The sequence below is a fragment of the Microcaecilia unicolor genome, chromosome 3 (genome assembly GCF_901765095.1).
Source record: "Microcaecilia unicolor chromosome 3, aMicUni1.1, whole genome shotgun sequence".
In the NCBI taxonomy this organism is placed as follows: domain Eukaryota; kingdom Metazoa; phylum Chordata; class Amphibia; order Gymnophiona; family Siphonopidae; genus Microcaecilia; species Microcaecilia unicolor.
In genome coordinates this window covers 525132549-525153541 of record NC_044033.1, presented here as the reverse complement: position 1 = coordinate 525153541, position 20993 = coordinate 525132549, and the positions used below count along the sequence as shown (strand labels likewise).

Genomic DNA, 20993 nt, shown 5'->3' with positions numbered 1-20993 from the left:
TGCGTCATGTGTGGATTTGCACTCGTATCATATAGAGTCCAAAATTACTCAAATCCTTTTTTTTCTTCACACGTCCTCTGGCTTTAAGCCCACCAAAATACTCCCAGTAATCTGTAAATCCACTCAAAGGGAAGTGGCAAATCCCAGCTTTAACTTTCCTAGCTGTGCAGCTCCTGCTTCTGAAGAAAACAGTTGGCCTCGTAAAAAAAAAAAAAATCAATCAGCCACGTAATGCTGTAAATAAATTCAGTCCCCTCCACTGCTGTCCAGAGAGAAACAATACAATATTATCTATCCTTTTTTCAAATACCTTTGCTGGAGACAGAAGATTTTAGGATGGTTCTCGGTATCCACAACAATAAAGTTCAGCACCTTAGGTTTTGTCTGTTTCTAAGGCTTTCCAAATCGACATAAAATATTGTAAATTCAGATCTAGTTCTTATGTAAACATCACAGGAGTCTTTAGGAGTTCGGGGGGGGGGGGGGGGGGGGGAGGTCTTCCTCTTCCTTTGCCACTGCTCCTTGTCACTGCAAGTGTGTCTCACACTCTCTCTCTTAAATCTCTGTAGCTGTCACTATGGGCTGGCTAAAATCTTGCTTTCTTAAGCGAGGGGGAAGCCAGCTCTCACAATTGGCAGCCTTCCTTAACTGCTTTTCACACATACACACTCCCCAAAAAGAGAAAAACAGAAAGGGAAAAGGAAGAAATACAAAGTCCATAAAAGCGTTGTGCTCTACCTTCTGTTGCAGTCTGTTTTAGACCCATGTCCATCTGTACTGGCTCCTTCTCTAAAGCTGGAGAGTTCAAGGGTAAAAACCAGGGGGAACCAGCAGTATATATATATTTTTTGTTACATTTCTACCCAACACTTTCCCGCTCAATGCGGCTTACATGGGGCAATGGAGGGTTAAGTGACTTGCCCAGAGTCACAAGGAGCTGCCTGTGCCTGAAGTGGGAATCAAACTCAGTTCCTCAGTTCCCCAGGACCAAAGTCCACCACCCTAACCACTAGGCCACTCCTCCACTGTTGCTACTATTTGAGATTCGACATGGAATGTTGCTATTCCACTAGCAGTCGACCCTTGCAGATCACCAATGTGGCCGCGCAGGCTTCTACATGGAATGTTGCTAGTGGAATAGCAACATTCCATGTAGAATCTCCAATAGTAGCAACATTCCATGTAGAACCTCCAATAGTAGCAACGTTCCATGTAGAATCTCAAAGAGTAGCAACATTCCATGTAGAATCTCATGGCAGGCTCAATGCGGCTTACATGGGGCAATGGAGGGTTAAGTGACTTGCCCAGAGTCACAAGGAGCTGCCTGTGCCTGAAGTGGGAATCAAACTCAGTTCCCCAGGACCAAAGTCCACCAACCTAACCACTAGGCCACTCCTCCACTGTTGCTACTATTTGAGATTCTACATGGAATGTTGCTATTCCACTAGGAACATTCCATGTAGAAGTCGGCCCTTGCAGACGTGCAGGACGTCAGACTCACAGAAACAAAAGCCTGCGCAGCCTTCTACATGGAATGTTGCTAGTGGAATAGCAACATTCCATGTAGAATCTCCAATAGTATCTATTTTATTTTTGTTACATTTGTACCCTGCGCTTTCCCACTCATGGCAGGCTCAATGCGGCTTACATGGGGCAATGGAGGGTTAAGTGACTTGCCCAGAGTCACAAGGAGCTGCCTGTGCCTGAAGTGGGAATCAAACTCAGTTCCCCAGGACCAGAGTCCACCACCCTAACCACTAGGCCACGGTTTGGCATATTTTCAAAGCACTTAGCCTTCCAAAGTTCCATAGAAACCTATGGAACTTTGGAAGGCTAAGTGCTTTGAAAATATGCCTCTATGCCACCTAGAAGGAAATGTTAACTATACCCTCTCCCCTGGTAACGGGAGACTGCAGACTCACAGGGCTCACTTGATTGGAGTTGAGATTGTTTTCCCTTTAAGGACTGTCTCCTACTTCCAATCCCGGATTCCTGATATCACCTACCATTAGGGACTTACTACAAATTACCTCTTCCCCAGAGATAAGGTACCTTCGTCACAGAACTGAGTTCCTTGGGTTGCAACTTGCAGCCTGTTAAAAGGGTGTTCACTTTTTTTTTTCTCTACCAGGGTTCTGAGCAGCATAATGGGATTCAGGGTCCTCTGCTCAATAAACTCTTCCTTTCAGGTCCCTGGAGTGATATGTTTGTCACAACTGAAATTCTCAGCTTAGTGTGTCATGGTGACCAAAATGGCAAATAGAATTTGAGGAATTAATCTGGAAGAAATTGTTTTATTCTCTATCATAATGCCTACACCTTGTATATTGTGTGCTGTCCTGGTTGCTTCCAACTGTTTCTGTTGGGAGTGAACACAATGGAACAGACCTCTTTGGGAAATCTACTGGGTTCTTATTTATTTTTATGCATTCTTGTATCCCACTGTTTTCCGAAAACGAGTTTCAGTTCAAAGTGGCTTACAGTTTACATTTAGGTAAATTACATATGTTTTACATTTATTGTGTAGGGAGGCCATCGATAGCTTGTATGGATTAGCTGTAGAATTTTTTTGAAGAGGTGGATTTTCAGTTCTTTTCTGAACTGTAGATAGTTAGTGATACTTATGGGTTTTGGTATTGAATTCCACCATTTGGAACCCAGGTAGCCAAATACTGCTGTGTAGATGGTTTTCTACGTTGTGTTTCTGCAGTTGGATAGGTGGAGAATTAGGTAACCTCAGGTTTCTGGGCTTGCATTTCTTGGAGATAGTTCGATCATGAATGACCAGGTTGTCTGCTGTCATTACATTACCTGCTACTTGTATCCCACATTAAGCATAGAAGTTCAATTTTGCTTACAGCTTATAAACGCTAACTAATGATGATGAGTTTGAGGTTTTTTTGTTTTTTTTTTTTTATTTTCTTTATTGATTTTCATTTTACAGAAAACTGGAAACAGCTATGACCAGACGGTCAAAAAATTCTTAATTACAACAGCATTATATAACTTATCCTAACAAAACACACGATATAAGTTTCCACTCTTACATCTCTTCCAGATTTTCCCTCCCACCTCCCCCCCTCCCATCCCTATCACCCCCTAATGGCAGCCAGATTACCTCGCTCATATGGCTCCCAAATTTTCTGAAATGAGTTTGATGGTCTTTCCCAGCATGCATTTGTTCTTATACTTTCCTGCACATATACAGCCCTAGGGCTGTACTGAATATTCATATACAATTCGGCCCTGAATAATGCCCTGAATACTTAATACATATTCAGCCGAATAGTGATTTCAATGGAATATGAATAGTCCGGGCCTCTACTTGCTAAATCCTACTAAATTAAACACTTGATCTCTGATTTCAAGTTGCTTCTTTTATGTTAAAGCTCAGTGCCCATTATTTGTATTCGGCCAGATAGCAAAATATTCTGTTCAGTACAGCTCTAAATTATTTCTGATTGGTCAGATACACAAAGTGCTGATTGGCTGATTTAGATCCTTATATTTGACACGATCCCATATTTGCCATTATCATATGATTACTTTCAAGTCTACCCAAACAGTCAAGATGGTGATTAAATGAATGCATACTGAATTTGTATGAATGCAGGATATTTGCAACAAAATTATTTATAACTAGCATATTTTTCCTCAAGTTATAGATGTAAATGATATATATATATTTTTTGTTACATTTGTACCCCGCGCTTTCCCACTCATGGCAGGCTCAATGCGGCTTACATGGGGCAATGGAGGGTTAAGTGACTTGCCCAGAGTCACAAGGAGCTGCCTGTGCCTGAAGTGGGAATCGAACTCAGTTCCCCAGGACCAGAGTCCACCACCCTAACCACTTGGCCACTCCTCCACCCCACTTCTATCAAAAAGTGATAATTTACATAGATGATGCAGTACATGTGCGCACCACTGTATGCAGGCTGCACATTTTCCTTGTTTCAGTAACACAGACCCTGCTTGAGCTATGGTTTTACCTTCACAGCTGAGAATCCTTTGGTTTCTCTCATGCTTTTTTGAATTCTGCTATTTTTGCCTTCACCACCACCTCTGGAAGACTGTTTTGTAAATCTGCCACAGTTTCTGCTAAGAAATGTTTCTATCCAAGCAAACAGGCAAGCACAAAACAGCAGAGAGGAGACCCAATAAAAACCCTCGCACACATGGTGTCTAAACAAGGTACTTTATTTAATCTTCACAAAGACCTGACAAGACTCGTGTTTCAGCCAAAAATGGCCTGCCTCAGGGGTCTACAGAAAAAAATATAATAAATATAAACATACACAAATAAGCCATATTTATGAATCCCCAAAATATTAAAAGCCTAGTTGATACAGTACCCACAAACCATTTGCAGTGGTCTCTGCATTCATAGCATAAAAGTACATCAGTAGTGCCATCCTGGGACAGACCAAAGGTCCATCAAGCCCAGCATCCTTTTTCCAACAGTGGCCAATCCAGGTCACAATTACCTGGCAAGATCCCAAAAAAGTACAAAACATTTTATGTTGCTTATCCCAGAAAAAAGCAGTGGATTTTCCCCAAGTCCATTTTAGTAATAGTCTATGGGCTTTTCCTTTAGGAAGTCGCCCAAACCTTTTTTTTTTTAAACTCTGATAAGCTAACCACCTTTACCACATTCTCTGGCAATGAATACCAGCGTTTAATTACACTTTAAGTGAAGAAACATTTTCTCTGATTCGTTTTAAATTTACTACTTTGTAGTTCATTGAATGCCCCCTAGTCCAAGTAATTTGGGAAAGGGTAAATAGACGCTTCACATCTACCCATTCCACCCCACTCATTTTATAGACCTCTATTATATCTTCCCTCAGCCATCTTTTCTCCAAGCTGAAGAACCCTGGCCACTTTAGCCTTTCCTCATAGGGAAGTCATCCCATCCCTTTTATCATTTTTGTCACCCTTCTCTGCACCTTTTCTAATTTTACTGTATCTTTTTTGAATGCGGTGACCAGAATTGAATACAATATTCGAGGTGCAGTCGCACCATGGAGCAGTACAAAGACATTATAACGTCCTCATTTTTGTTTTCCTTTCCTAATAATACGTAACATTCTATTTGCTTTCTTAGCCACCGCAGCACACTGAGCAGATCAGTTGAGTTGTATTTGCCAAAACAATTGTGTGCTTCAGATAAATTAAAGCTGATTCACAATCATCAGTTCCCAATACAATAAATTCATATTTAACCCCACAGAAATATCACTGCTGTGATAATCCTATATAATAAAACTCACCCTCAGCGTTCTGAAGACACTGATGTCAGTGAAGCCAAGCCACTGACGTCACTTCCTTCAACACAGGTTGGAAGGGTTCATGGTGGTGAAGCCACCGAAATCGCCAAGTCGCCAGGCCCCGCCCTCGCATCAAACGTGATGACGTCGAGGGCGGAGCAATGGCGTACGGTGCTTGGAGCAAGGGGGTCGGTAGGTATGTAGGAAGGAAGAAGGGGGGGGGGATGTTGGGGAGGAAAACCTTGCTAGCGCCCGTTTCATTTGGTCCAGAAACGGGCCTCTTTTACTAGTGTAGCATAAAACACTTTTATAATAAAACTAGCCGTTCAGCCCATAAAAACGGGCTAGTATAGGAGGGGGGGGTTGAAAGGCCCCCCACCCCGCCGCCGAGTTCGCCGCTGCCACTCCCCCTCCGCTATTGAAACAGCGAGGGCACACAGCACACAGCTCTGCTGAGCTGCTGTGGCCTTCCTTCTTCTCTGCCTGTGTCCCGCCCTCGTGTGATGTAACGTCGAGGGCGGGACACAGGCAGAGAAGAAGAAGGAAGGCCGACGGCAGCTCAGCAGAGCTGTGTGCTGCGTGCCCTCGCTGTTTCAATAGCAGAGCGAGGGCCCGACCGGGTGGAAGGTGGGTGGCGGCGGCAACTCCGGGTGGGGGGAGCGTTAGCGACGGCAGTGTCCCTCGCAAATGCGCAGTAGAGACCCTCTCTGTTCCGCCCTCGTCATCACGTATTGACGCGGGGGCGGTGCAGAGAGGGTCTCTACTGCGCATTTGCGAGTGAGTACGACACTCGCCATTTATATATATTGATGGCCATTGTTCGTATCAGTACAGACACCCTTAAAAGTCTAGTTTACCTGTGCTGTTTCACACTAACACATTGTAGTGCACTGCAAGCCATTTTATTAAATATTTTCAGTATTATCTGACAATCCAACAGGTATTAGTGAAACCTAATTAAACACTTTCAAAAGCAGATTTTGACATCTTGCAGAAAAATTGTTCAAAGGATAGTAGCACATAGATTAATTTATTGATTTGAAGTACATGGCAGATTTTTCTTGTCATTAAATCTTGGCCATTCAGATCATTTATTTTTCTTCTCCACTTGGAGTTTCAGTCCTGCTGCTTATCTTTGTATCAGTTGCAAAGAGGCAGACTTCTTAAGATCAGGAGTGCACAGGCTCAGCCCTTAAGAGCCACAGACAGGTTAGGTTTTCAGGATATCCCTAATTGTATTTATTTATGTATTCTTGTATCCCACTATTATCCAAAAACAAGTTTTGGTTCAAAATGGCTTACAGTTTGCATTTGGGTGGGGTTACATCAAGTGTGTAACATTTGTGACCATAGTTCATGCGGTTAGTTGTAGAATGTTTTGAATAGGAGGCTTTCATAGCTTTTCTGAACAGGAGTAGTATCACTTCTAATGGCTTTTGGTATTGAATTCCACCATTTGGAACCCAGGTAGCTGAATCCTGCTGTGTAAATGGCTTTGTTGGTTATGTTTTTGCAGTTGGGTAGGTGGAGAAGTAGATAACTTCTGCTTTCGGGGTTTGCATTTCTGGGAGATAGTTCTACCAGGTCTTGCATATATTCTGGTGTCATTCCGAATAATATCTTGAAAATGAGGATGCAGGCTTTGAAGTATAGTCTTGCTTTGATTGGCAGCCAGTGTAATTTATTGAGTAGTGGTGTTGCTCTGTCTTATTTTGATTTTTTTTGAATATTAGTCTCGCTTCTGTGTTTTGCATACCCTATGTATGCTGCATTGTAGTAGTTTAGCTGGGATAGTATCATCGCTTGCACCATTATTCTGAACGATTGTCTGAAGAAGTAGTCTCTTATCCTTAGTTTCCATAGTGTTTTGAACCATTTTGATGTTACCGCTGATATTTGGTTTTCCAGTGATAGCTGTTTATCTAAAACGATTCCCAGTATTTTTGTTTCAATTTGGTGTGTTTGATTGTTGATTGTAAATTTTTGGTGGGTAGTGGGATAATGCGGGTTGGTTAGGACCAGGAATTTAGTTTTGTCTCTGTTTAAGTTTAGATGTTGTTGCCCAGTTTTCCATGAGGTCCAGGCCTATTTTGACTTTGTCCATTATTTCAGTGATGCTGTTGTTGAAAGGTGTGTAGATTGTTACATCGTCCGCATATGAATGGGTTCAAGCCCATTGCTTCCGAATGGTGCCATCATTATGTTGAACAGTATTGCTGATATTGGTGATCCTTGTGGTACCCTACATTCTGGGGTCCAGGAAGCTTACAATGTAAGATCTGGTTCTTAGGAAGCCATTGCACCATGCCGCTACTGCTCCGCATATTCCCATGTTGTCGAGTAGGGTCATAAGTGTTGTGCGGTCTACTAGGTCAAACGCACTTGACATGTCGCATTGTAGTAGTAGTATGTTCTGTCCTCGGCTTATTAGGCTTCTGAACTTTACAAGGATGGTTAGGACTGTTTCCGTGCAGTGTTTATTTATTTATTTTTATTTTTGTTACATTCGTACCCCGCGCTTTCCCACTCATGGCAGGCTCAATGCGGCTTACATGGGGCAATGGAGGGTTAAGTGACTTGCCCAGAGTCACAAGGAGCTGCCTGTGCCGGGAATAGAACTCAGTTCCCCAGGACCAAAGTCCACCACCCTAACCACTAGCCTGATTGGGAGTTGTGGAGGAGTGAGAATTGTCAGGTATTCTGTTAGTTGATGTGCTACTAGGCCCTCCATCATTTTGGTCAATAGTGGTGTTGAGGCCACTGGTCTGTAGTTTGTGATGTCACTGATTTTGTTGTGTTTTTAGGTATTGGGGTGAGTACTATGTTTCCTTCGTCTGTCGGGAATTGCCCTTTTGTAAACATGTATGTGATGTGTTTGGTAAAGCATTCAATGAACCAGTCTGGTGGGTCCTTTCATCATATAGTTGGGGCAGTTATCTAGTATGCATCATGCATGTGCACATTTTGTTAGTAGGGATCATGTGTCTGGTTTAGGTGTTTTGAAAGAGGACCATATTCTGTCTGCTGTGGTTTGGGCGTTTGTTTCACATTCTTGTAGGAAGTCTATGATGGTTGTCTGTGGTTTTGTTATCTCTGATCTTGTTTTCATTATTTTGTGTTCAAAGTATTGTGCAAGTTCATCTGCCATTGGTGGTATCTCAGTTGATGCTAGGACGTTGTGGGTCTTCAATAGGTTGTTCTTGAGTTTGAAGAGTTTTTTTGTGTTGCTCTGCTCTGAGTTGGCGTGAGCACTATAGTATTCCGCTTTGGCTTTTTTAATGTCTCGTGTGTATTTTCTTATTGCTTTTCTCCACATGGTTTTGTTTCTGTCAGTCTTGATTTTGGCCCATTTTCTTGAGTGGTGCTGTTTTGTTTAGTGTGTCTTTGCTTATTTGAGAAAGATATGCATATGTGCTACCTTCACTGTATACAAATCTCATGCATATTCATTAGGACAGTGATTCCCAAACTTTTTACTGTGGTGGAACCTCTAAAATATTTTTTCATACACCGAGGAACCCTCAATTTGTGAAATTCCTCACTGTTTCACCAGGAGGATTCAAACTGCAGAATCCCGGTTCACAGTGACTCTTAAACATGGTGTAATTATTGGGAGTTTCGGCTAAGTTGTGCGATTTGAATATTCTTTGAATGAACTATAAGATTAACAATATATGAGAAACTGTACACTGTTCTTGGGAGGGTTTTGTTGGTGGGGGTTTTTTTTTTGTTTTTGTTTTTTAATTTTCTTGATGTAACAGTATATTCTTTGTATGGATGACCCATCTTGATGTTGTTTGGGAACTTGTTTGTGGAGGGTTTTTTTTTCTGACTGGTGTATTGTGTTCTGCAGTCTGGATAGTATTGGACTGACATCATTTTGTCCGGAGGCTTTTTTTTTTTTTTTTTGAATTGATATATGTAATAAAGTTCATTCTGTTGAGTTAGTGGAATTTCATATAAAGTTTTCACTGTTTGTCAGTGTTTAGGTCTATACCCTGAAAATGGCAAAGATAAATCAAGATCAGGTATACATATGATGTAATACATCATACCATATGTAATGAATTTATCTTGTTAGGCAGACTGGATAGACCGTACAGATCTATCTGCTGTCATCTGCTATGTTATGGGCTGATAATTTTGGCATTCTGAGTTTCTACAGCTGTTCCCTGGAATATTATTGGTAATTGAAATCATCCATTATTATACTGTTGCCAAATTTGCCAGCTTTTCTAATTTCTGTTAAAATGTCTTAATCCGATCTGGCTGGCAGTATAGCCCTATCAGTATACTCTCCCTTCTCGCAAGGAATTTCTATCCATAAGGATTCCACATTTCATTTGTTTCTTGCAGAATTTTTGGCTTCTCCATTTTTATTCATGAATATCTTTCAAGTATTTAAATGTCTGTACCATATCTCCCCTGTCCCTCCTCTTCTCCAGGGTATACATATTCAAGCCTTCAAAAGTCTCTTCTCATACATCATCTTATGCATTTTGGTTGCTTCCCTCTGAACAGTTTTGTCTTTGTCCTTGGCAAGATGTGGCCTCCAAAACTGTACACAGTACTCCAGGTTGGGCCTCACCAATAGGTTGTACAGAGGTAGTATCATTCTGGCTTGTTATGTGTCTCTCTATGCAACCAATCATCTTTTGTGCTTGGATCCACCTTGTCTCATTGTTTCATCTCCTTGAGATCCTCAGGTACTGTCAACCCAAGGTCTCTTTTCCTGATCTGCACACATCAACCTTTTGCCTCCCATTATACAGTCGTTTGGATTTCTGCACCTTAAACCTTAACTGACAAGCGTTATCCCAGGCTTCTAATTTGTGTAGATCACTTCTTGCTTTCCACACCTTCCAGAGTGTCAACTCAGCTGCCAATCATTCTCTCATCTGCAAAAATATATACATATAGTAACATAGTAGATGATGGCAGAAAAAGACCTGCACGGTCCATCCAGTCTGCCCAACAAGATAAACTCATATGTGCTACTTTTTGTGTATACCCTACTTTGATTTGTACCTGTCCTCTTCAGGGCACAGACCGTATAAGTCTGCCCAGCACCATCCTCACCTCCCAACCACCAGTCCCGCCTCCCACTACCGGCTCTGGCACAGACCGTATAAGTCTGCTCTGCACTATCCCCTCCTCCCAACCACCAGTCCCGCCTATATTTTCCCTTCTGACTCTTTGTAAATTATTGCTTATAAAAATAGTGAACAGAATAGGCCCTGGGAAGGATCCATGAGGCACTCCACTACTTACCTTTCTTTTGAATGAATTCCATTTACCACCTCTGTCACCTCAGTCAGTCAATTTCTGATCTAGTTTACCATCTTGGGTCCCATCCACAGGCTCCTCAGTTTATCTATAAGCCTCCTTCCTATGAGGAGTAGTATCAAAGGCTTTGTTGAAATCTAAGTAGACCACATCCAGCACATGCCCTTAATCTAGTTCTTTTGTCACCCAGTTAAAGAAATCAATGAGATTTGTTTAGCATGATCTACTTTTGCTAAATATAAAACAAAAAGTGAGGAGAGTGGATGAGGATACCAAAAAATGTTTTTATTCACATGAAAATTAAAAATTTAAAAACCTGATGTACATAAGAATGACCCGACACGGCCGTGTTTCGGCCTTAAGGCCTGCCTCAGGGGTCTTTATAACCTCAGAGAATGTAGCTCAAAACGTGTACTCCAAGGGAAATAACGAAACAAAACTCTCTTAGATCTCCTCTCTTCTAAAGAATATATATAAAATATATATTAAAAAGCGAAACAATATATTTCACAATTGTAGACATCCCTTTGGAGAGGAGTTTTACAAGCTTGTTTCGCTTTTCAATATATATTTTATATATATTCTTTAGAAGAGAGGAGATCTAAGAGAGTTTTGTCTCGTTATTTCCCTTGGAGTACACGTTTTGAGCTACATTCTCTGAGGTTATAAAGACCCCTGAGGCAGGCCTTAAGGCCGAAACACGGCCGTGTCGGGTCATTCTTATGTACATCAGGTTTTTAAATTTTTAATTTTCATGTGAATAAAAACATTTTTTGGTATCCTCATCCACTCTCCTCACTTTTTGTTTTATACTCCACGGTTTCGTGAGGGTTTTCACCTCCTTTTTTTGGTTTCTACTTTTGCTAAAGCCATGTTGCCTTGGATCTTTCAGCCTATTGGATAGTTTCCCACCTCTTCTTTCTTACCGCTTTTGGTGAACAGGGACCGTTTTGTCCTTTTTTCAGTCCTGCAGAACATTTCCTGTCTCCTAGGAACTATTAAACACATTCTTTATAAAGACTTTCCAGAACCTCTGAGCTTCCTTAGTTTCATGGGATGTATCTCATCTAGCCCAATGGCTTTGTACATTTTCAGCAAGTTGTTCTAAACCATTTTCTTCCATGAAAGGTGTAGTATTTATGCCATTCCCGTATGTATCTTTGGCAGTCATTTGCACACTTTCTTTGTGTTTTGTATCCACCAAAAAGAAGTATTCAGAGAATATTTGCTGTTTTAAAATCTAGGGCTTTGTCCTTCCATTTCTCCTGTTCACACAAAAGCTGCTTTGAATACTTTTTTTTTTTTTTTAACCATTTTCAGAGTTTGTCTTCAAAACCAATTCTGTTAAGGTACATCTCCGTGCAGCCTTTCTCAAATTTGTATGAAACTTGTTTAAATTCAAACCTTCTAGCATTTTTGAAATGAGCTGATGAAAGACTTTTTTTAAAACCCCTCTACTAAAGACACAATTTTTAAGTTTATTTATCTTGCTTGCTTACATTGATGAACTATGTTAAGTAGTGGGATATGTATGTTTGTGTGACTTCCAGTGAGTATTTTTTTATTTTTATTTTTGTTACATTTGTACCCTGCGCTTTCCCACTCATGTCAGGCTCAATGCGGCTTACATGGGGCAATGGAGGGTTAAGTGACTTGCCCAGAGACACAAGGAGCTGCCTGTGCCTGAAGTGGGAATCAAACTCAGTTCCTCAGTTCCCCAGGACCAAAGTCCACCACCCTAACCACTAGGCCACTCCTCCACTGTTGCTACTATTTGAGATTCTACATGGAATGTTGCTATTCCACTAGCAACATTCCATGTAGAAGTCGGCCCTTACAGATCACCAATGTGGCCGCGCAGGCTTCTGCTTCTGTGAGTCTGACGTCAGACTCACAGAAACAGAAGCCTGCGCAGCCTTCTACATGGAATGTTGCTAGTGGAATAGCAACATTCCATGTAGAATCTCCAATAGTATCTATTTTATTTTTGTTACATTTGTACCCTGCGCTTTCCCACTCATGGCAGGCTCAATGCGGCTTACATGGGGCAATGGAGGGTTAAGTGACTTGCCCAGAGTCACAAGGAGCTGCCTGTGCCTGAAGTGGGAATCGAGCTCAGTTCCTCAGTTCCCCAGGACCAAAGTCCACCACCCTAACCACTAGGCACTCCTCCACTGTTGCTACTATTTGAGATTCTACATGGAATGTTGCTATTCCACTAGCAACATTCCATGTAGAAGTCGGCCCTTACAGATCACCAATGTGGCCGCGCAGGCTTCTGCTTCTGTGAGTCTGACGTCAGACTCACAGAAACAGAAGCCTGCGCAGCCTTCTACATGGAATGTTGCTAGTGGAATAGCAACATTCCATGTAGAATCTCCAATAGTATCTATTTTATTTTTGTTACATTTGTACCCTGCGCTTTCCCACTCATGGCAGGCTCAATGCGGCTTACATGGGGCAATGGAGGGTTAAGTGACTTGCCCAGAGTCACAAGGAGCTGCCTGTGCCTGAAGTGGGAATCGAGCTCAGTTCCTCAGTTCCCCAGGACCAAAGTCCACCACCCTAACCACTAGGCCACTCCTCCTCCTCTTTCCTTTAATAATGGAGTTCCTTTTCAACTTGTGTTTAAATTAAGTTTTGTAAACTGCTCAGATCTGAAAAGGTGAGCGGTATCAAGTTTTTAATAAAGATAAAGATGTGACCCTTAAAGGACCTGTCATCTCGACTCATTATATTAAAGTCATGACAGCATTAATTACCCATCTAAGGTCAAGCTGATCTGAGGATTTTGCAAGCCTGTGATGTGGAATTAGGTTCACGTACTTACATCCTGTCATTTAGATGCTGATTTCTAATATGACAGTAGGTTTGGTAAGGATGTCTTTCAGGATATGCTTGAAAAGTGGAACAACACTCCATACTCCCCCCCCCCCCCCCCCCCCCAAAAAAAAAAAAAAAAATAACTTTATAGTTTTCTGCTTTCCCCAGTTTTTACCCACTAAACACGTTATTTACCTGTTGGTGGCTCATTTACTGCTGTTACCTGTTTTGTTGGAAGTCACCTCTTGACTAGGGATTCCTACTTGGCTTATTCTAATTGTCTATGGAGAAAACAAAGTAGCATACCAGTAAAATTTACTCTGTTACTGTGTAAGCAGGACAATTAGCCACATGTCTCCACTTCAGCTATTGTATAGGACTGATTCTGTGCTGGTCATGGAGAACATATATTATGTGTGTTGTTAAGATTTGTATCCTTCCCTCCCAGTTTAAACTTGGCTAGGGTGGTGGCATACAGAATTAAACACTAATAAACAGCCGTTACCCACAAAACAGGAAGAAAGATAATTCAGACAGGTAAGATTTGTTCTCCTGCTAACCCTTGTGCAATATCATACGTGAAAATACTGCAGATGATGTGAAAATGGGACATGATGCATGCCACTTATAGCACTTCTTCCTCCTCCCCCACCCCCCTTCCTCTTTTCTGGAAATCTATCAACACCACATGATGGCCTGTCGTCCAATCCAGTCGTAACCCAGTCCATCATCTGAGGACCCCATACGTGCTGCTCAACTTATAAGTGTTCTGTATGAAGCAGTGTCAGAGGCTTTATCCAGTACTTTCTCCTGATTGAAATCTTTGCTCATCCATTCAGTTTGATCAGAATTTGACAAGATTGCCATCTGGTAAATCCATGCTGCCATGAATCGTGACTTCTGCTCAATTCAAGATACTCCACTATCTGTTTTGTTTTCCTTTTAGTAGTGACCACGTTAATGTGCATCAGTTATTGTGCTAATTAGAATGTGCTGTCTTTTTATCTGTACAAAATGAAAAATAATTAAATAGAAGGTTCTAAACATGAAAACCCTTATTTGGGGTGTCTTGTGTGAAATCCAAACGATAATTTAAAGGAGGATGGAATAGAGGCAGGAAGGTTTCTAAGAACTTGATATTCTAGTCTTGCCTTGCTTTGAGGCATATTTTCAAAGCACTTAGACTTACACAGTTACATAGTAACCTTTGGAACTTTATAAGTCTATGTGCTTTGAAAATGAGCCTCTACGTCTCCAGCTAATGTGATTTTTTTTTTTAATTTGTAACGTGTGTCGGTTATCTAGATACACTGTCATTTCCTTCTTTCTTTCTTTCATTCATTTATTAGGATTTATTTACCACCTTTTTGAAGGAATTTACTCAAGGCGGTGTAGAACAAGAATAAGACAAACTTAAGCAATAGGCAATTACAGCAGTAAAAATATTCAAACAACAATACGAAGTATAGCATATTATACTACTTACAATGAATCCTTTTGTTCAGCCCTTTCACTGGCTATGATAGACCGCAACTTAAATCAGAATATAGAACACCACTGTGAAGACTCAGAAATCTTGAACCAAAATCATCTTTAATGCAAATTTAAACAAAAGAAAATGACTGACAAATGTGCTGGGCAAGAGTCTCTGCCTTGCAGAACTACTACATATGTTGTTGTTTGTTACATTTGTACCCTGTGCTTTCCCAATCATGGCAGGCTCAATGCGGCTTACATGGGGCAATGGAGGGTTAAGTGACTTGCCCAGAGTCACAAGGAGCTGCCTGTGCTGGGAATCGAACTCAGTTCCTCAGTTCCCCAGGACCAAAGTCCACCACCCTAACCACTAGGCCACTCCTCCACACTTATCACTTCTATAGCGCTACAAGGCATACACAGCGCTGTACATCATTCATAAAAAGACAGTCCCTGCTCAAAGAGCTCACAATCTAAATATGGAATGTTGCTAGTGGAGTAGCAACATTCCATGTAGAATCTCCAATAGTAGCAACATTCCATGTAGAATCTCCAATAGTATCTATTTTATTTTTGTTACATTTGTACCCTGCGCTTTCCCACTCATGGCAGGCTCAATGCGGCTTACATGGGGCAATGGAGGGTTAAGTGACTTGCCCAGAGTCACAAGGAGCTGCCTGTGCTGGGAATCGAACTCAGTTCCTCAGTTCCCCAGGACCAAAGTCCACCACCCTAACCACTAGGCCACTCCCCCACACTTATCACTTCTATAGCGCTACAAGGCATACACAGCGCTGTACATCATTCATAAAAAGACAGTCCCTGCTCAAAGAGCTCACAATCTAAATATGGAATGTTGCTAGTGGAGTAGCAACATTCCATGTAGAATCTCCAATAGTAGCAACATTCCATGTAGAATCTCCAATAGTAGCAACAGAATCTCCAATAGCAGCAACATTCCATGTAGAATCTCAAGTAATAGCAACATTCCAGAATCTCAAATAGTAACAACATCCCATGTTCCACTGCACTAACCACTAGGCTACTCCTCCACTAGCAACATTCCATGTAGAAGGCTGCGCAGGCTTCTGTTTCTGTGAGTCTGACGTCCTGCACATACTTGCAGGACGTCAGACTCACAGAAACAGAAGCCTGCGCGGCCGCGTTGCTGATCTGCAAGGGCAGGCTTCTACATTACTACTACTACTTATCACTTCTATAGCGCTACAAGGCATACACAGCGCTGTACATCATACATAAAAAGACAGTCCCTGCTCAAAGAGCTCACAATCTAAGTAGGACAGACAGACAGAACAACTAAGAGGTAATGGAATTAAAGAGGAGGGGATAAAAAGGTACAGAGTAGTGGTTAGGAGTCAAGAGCAGCGTTAAAGAGGTGGGCTTTTAGCCTGGATTTGAAAACGGTCAAGGACGGGGCTAGACGTACAAGTTCGGGAAGTCTATTCCAGGCGTGAGGTGGAGCGAGATAAAAGGAACGGAGTCTTGAATTAGCAGTAGAGGAGAAGAGGACAGATGAGAGATTTATCCACGGAACGGAGTACTCGAGGGGGGCGTAGGGAGAGACAAGAGTGGAGAGGTACTTGGGAGCGGTAGAGCGAATGCATTTATAGGTCAGCACTGGGAGTCTGTGCTGTACCAGCCCACTCTATATATACAAGAGGAGCCCGGAGATCTCAGCATCAAGTTCATTCCCTCCACCCCCACTAGAGAGAGAAGCAGGCCAGCTACAACCCAAGATACACAGAGACATGGGCCAGCTAGTAGGGAAAGGGCCCATAAGGCATAGGCAACAGGGACATTTGCTCAGGAAGAGGCTATCATACAGCACTGCAGGAAAACTAAGATTTATAGTCCAAAGGCACTTCCTGCCTTAAGGGCACAAGTACTGCAAACTGTTACAGGCAATTAAATCTGATCTAAACAATGGGCAACCTACCTCTATGCAAATGGGGACAGAACACCTTTTCTATGCCATGTATATACCTCTAAGTCTACTCTGTTAAAAGGGGTCAAACTGAGTTCAGTATAATTTGGGAGCCTGGCAAAACTGACAGCAGCAAACTGCAGGAAACCATAGAAAAAAAAGATTTTATATGACCTCTAATTAATAAAATGGAAGAAAAATCCATGGGAGGAAGGAAGTACATTAATGAACCCATGTGGCAAATTTGTGTCTCAGCAGTTTTTAAATCACTGACTCCTGGACACACTGGGTCTCAACTTATTAAACTGTAATTAGGTGAAATTAATTTTTTATCCCCACCACTCATTGTACAGCCAAAAATGTGCTGCGAGCCAGTTTACCCTCGGAGAGGTTGCCTGTGTTAAATCGTAAAGTGCAAAAAGTGTTAACTCAGATAATTTCTTATGTATAACAACTCTTTCCGTTCCTTTGCAGTTGGAAGTTCATGAAGCGAAGCCGGTACCGGAGAATCACCCCCAGTGGGCTGCAGCGATAGAGGGCGATGAGGATCAAGAGGACAGTGAAGGCTTTGAAGAGAGTTATGAGGAAGAGGAAGAAGAATCGGATGAGGACAATTAAGCCACTCTAGGACTTGACTTCAGCATTTGCACATACTGAAACTGTTCAACAAGCCAGAAACACCATGTAGAACAATTATGAAGAACTCCAGTTCAGGTTTTCTCCCTATTATCTGTGAGGACTTTGTGACCTGTCACTGGCAGTACCTGGAAGATTCTGGTGGGCTTATTTCAGCCTTTGACATTAGGAGGAGATGTTTCAGTTGGAAAACTATAAACCATAAACACTTCTTGGTATTGTTTCTATAAATGCCCAAAATTGTGGGCTGTATATTTATTGTACAGTCCAACAAAATAAAAAAAAAAAATGGCTGTCTAAAATGGAAGAATATCGTTAACCAAACATCTTTGATTAAACAACTATTTTAGACATAATTTTAGTTGAGCTGTCATTCCAAGTCTCTTGGTTGTCAAAGTAATATCTGCATTAATATCAGCTTTAATTTTTTATCAGTATCCATCTCGTTGAGGGTTTTAGCCTGGCACCAGAAATGCAATCACAATTCAGATCATAGCTTGCTGTCTTTTTTTTTTTCCATCATTTTTCAAGTCTTCATAACCATCAGTTTGTATCACACTGTTGGGAGAGACATTCCATTTAATCCACTGGGCAACATTTTACCAATTTTCTTCAGTACCTAGGATTATTGAAAAGTTAAAATATTTTTTAAAAAATCATGAAAACTTAATGAGTGTTGTCAAAGTTTTCCGAAAGCGCTCAAAACACTTTTCATCCTCCCCCTCACTCCAGTAGAGAACCATGTTCTTCCTGTGAGCGATGCATCTGGGAAGGGACTGTGGGACCACGTGTTTATAGGGAAAACCTTTGGAAAAAGTGCAGCTGGAAGACAGAAAATGCAGTACTGACGTTTTGTTTTTGGTTTTTTTTTTTTTAATACAGCCAAAATCATTTAAGAGGCAGGCCTGTCAAACTACTAGATCTTTGCTAACTTGTTTGCATTTTCAATGATGTCCACCTCCCTTTTTTCCCCTTTGGTTGTTAATTTTCCCTTAATAGGGGAGCTCATTTTTCATTAACCTAATATTAGATATAATTGCTGCGGAAGTAGCTAGTGCTCTGTACAGTCTCTGCAAATCTCTCTTTTGAATAGATTTTTATTTTCTGAACTGTGATACATAGAGTTTCAGCTGTAGTGGGCACCAGATACAGAAACAGCATATACATGGTCAACTGGGGAAATGAGGATACGTATTTTTATTATCAACTGTTTCCAAACTTCAAGACTATAAAAAACAAACAAACCTCTTCTCATTTTTTAAATGAAATGTGGACCTTTCTGCCTTATCCCCTCCCCGTCGTCTTGGTTGAATTCATTATGGACCACAATCTGATCACTAACTTATGTGACCTTGTTTATTAAGGAGGGATGTCATTTTAAAAGCAAAAATTACACCAATATATTCTTTGTAATTGAAATAGTTGCAAATAAAAACTTGAAAGTTCTAAATGACCGATTTTGGTTTCTTTGCTTTTTTCTGCCCTCCCCCCTCTCCACCCCAGTTTTTCTGAAATACATCATTTCAGATACATAACTGTGGTTGGATGTGTCCTGTAGGGAAGCAAATATTTGCACCCCCTCTCTTAACAGCTACTTCCATTTTTGTCCCTATAATGTACTGCATAAGGCTTCTGCAGTGGATGCTCTTTGAACAGTGTCCTTCCTTGTAAATTGGGTTCTCATTTGCCATGAAAAGAAAAGTCAAAACAGGCCTAGGAATGATACAGAAAGGGCAGCTTCTCTTTGTGTCACATCCCTTTCATACAGGCTGTTACTGGTTTTACTTAACAGTGCTCTGGCTGATAGAGGCTACAGACAGAGATCAATACAATATAATCTTATAGTCTGCATATACTATAAGATTCAATGTGGATAACAATGTAAGAAGCCGAACAAATATTTGGAAGTACAACATACTTTAAAACATATCAAAATAGTACAAATTAAATATCTTGGTTTAAGTATTTCCTGAAAAAATAGGTCTTTAAACATTTTCTAAAGGCTATATAGAAACCTATTTTCCTTATGGCAATCGGTACAGAATTCCAAATATGTACAACTTGATAATGAAGAGGAGTACTTTTTGAGTGATCAGGTTTTGGATTGGAAAAAGACAGTTAAAAAAAAAAATCTGGTAGATTTGTGATTTTCTTTCTCCAAAGAAAATATAATACAGCTTAAATAAGATGGAACTAGACCAGACAATATTTTATAAGTCAGGGTACAGATCTTAAACTCTATAAGTACCTCAATAGGAAGCCAGTGTAGAGATTTCAACAGAGGTGTAAGTCTATCAAACTGATGGGTTGAAAAATCAACCTAGCCGCTGCGTTTTGTACGGTCTGCAATTTGTCAACTTCAGCTTTGTACTACCAACATAAAACAGATGGCGGTAATCCAGTTGTGAGACCAATATACTCTGAACCATTAATTGAAAAACTTGGCAATCCAATAATTTTCTCATTAAGAGAGGATTTTTTTTAACCAACAAAGATATCTGCAGCTCTTGGTATAAGTTGACTTTTAAACAGTACTCTTAAAATTGTCCAAATCGATATTTTCAAAACCAATTTTTAGACATTTTTCTATGAAGGCCATCAGAACTGCATTCAAATCAAAAGGGGGGGTATCTTAAGGGCGGGATCTGGGCGTTCCTAACACTTGGACTTTTTCTGTCATAATGGAACAAAACAAAAACATCCAGGGCTATACGTTGGACGTCTTGGTCTAGACCTGTTTTATTAATGAATAAGCCACAAAAAGTGCCCTAAATGACCAGATGACCACTGTAAGAATAAAGGAATAACACCCTCTTTACTCCTTCAGTGGCCACTGACCCCCTCCCACCCTGCAAAGTTGTAAATGAAACAGTACATGCCAGCCCCTATGACTGCTTCAGATGACATGGTCAGTCTTATTAGAGCAGCAAGCAGGTTCCTGGAGTAGCCTAGTGGTCAGTGCAGTGCACTGTAGAGAAGGTGACCCAGGCCCATAATCCACTCCAACTATTACACTTGTGGTGGTGGAAGTGTCAAATCCATCCCCCCCCCCCCCCCCAAAAAAAAAAAAAAAGATCCTAAATCTACTGTACCCACATATAGGTGACTCCTGCAGCCATAAGGACTATTGTAGTGGTGTATATAGTTGGGTACAGTAGGGTTTTTTGTGGGTTTTGAAGGGCTCACCATAAAATATAAGGGAGTAATGGGGAGATATGTACCTAGGACCTTTTATGTGAAGTTTACTGCAGTGCTCCCTAGGGTGCCTCAGTGCACTGCTGGGAAAGCTGGCAGCTCCGATGTCCCAATAGCTTGATTTTGTATATTTTTCACTTGGACTTTTTTTTTTTGGTCCAAAAAGATAGATTTACTAATCATAACAATGTCTAGGAAATGTTCATTTTCAAAGAAAAACGATGTTTTTATGGTTTGAAAATGGGCATTTTCACTACTTCATTTTTTGGGGGGATGTTTTCAGCAAAATGTCCAAAGTCCAATTTAGATGTCATCGAAAATGCCCCTCAAAAGTCTCAGTAAGGTGTTCTGGTATCAATATG

General features: G+C 41.0%; 1 protein-coding gene across 1 annotated transcript in view; it reads left to right on the top strand.

The window, feature by feature from the left end:
• The window catches only part of SEC63 (SEC63 homolog, protein translocation regulator), a 200299-nt gene extending 182507 nt beyond the window's left edge, over positions 1 to 17792 (top strand). The window contains exon 21 of the mRNA XM_030199182.1: positions 17275 to 17792. Within this exon, the coding sequence (XP_030055042.1) occupies positions 17275 to 17418 (144 nt within the window). The 3' untranslated portion in view covers positions 17419 to 17792. The remainder of the gene's footprint in view (positions 1 to 17274) is intronic.
• Positions 17793 to 20993: the final 3201 nt, after the last annotated feature.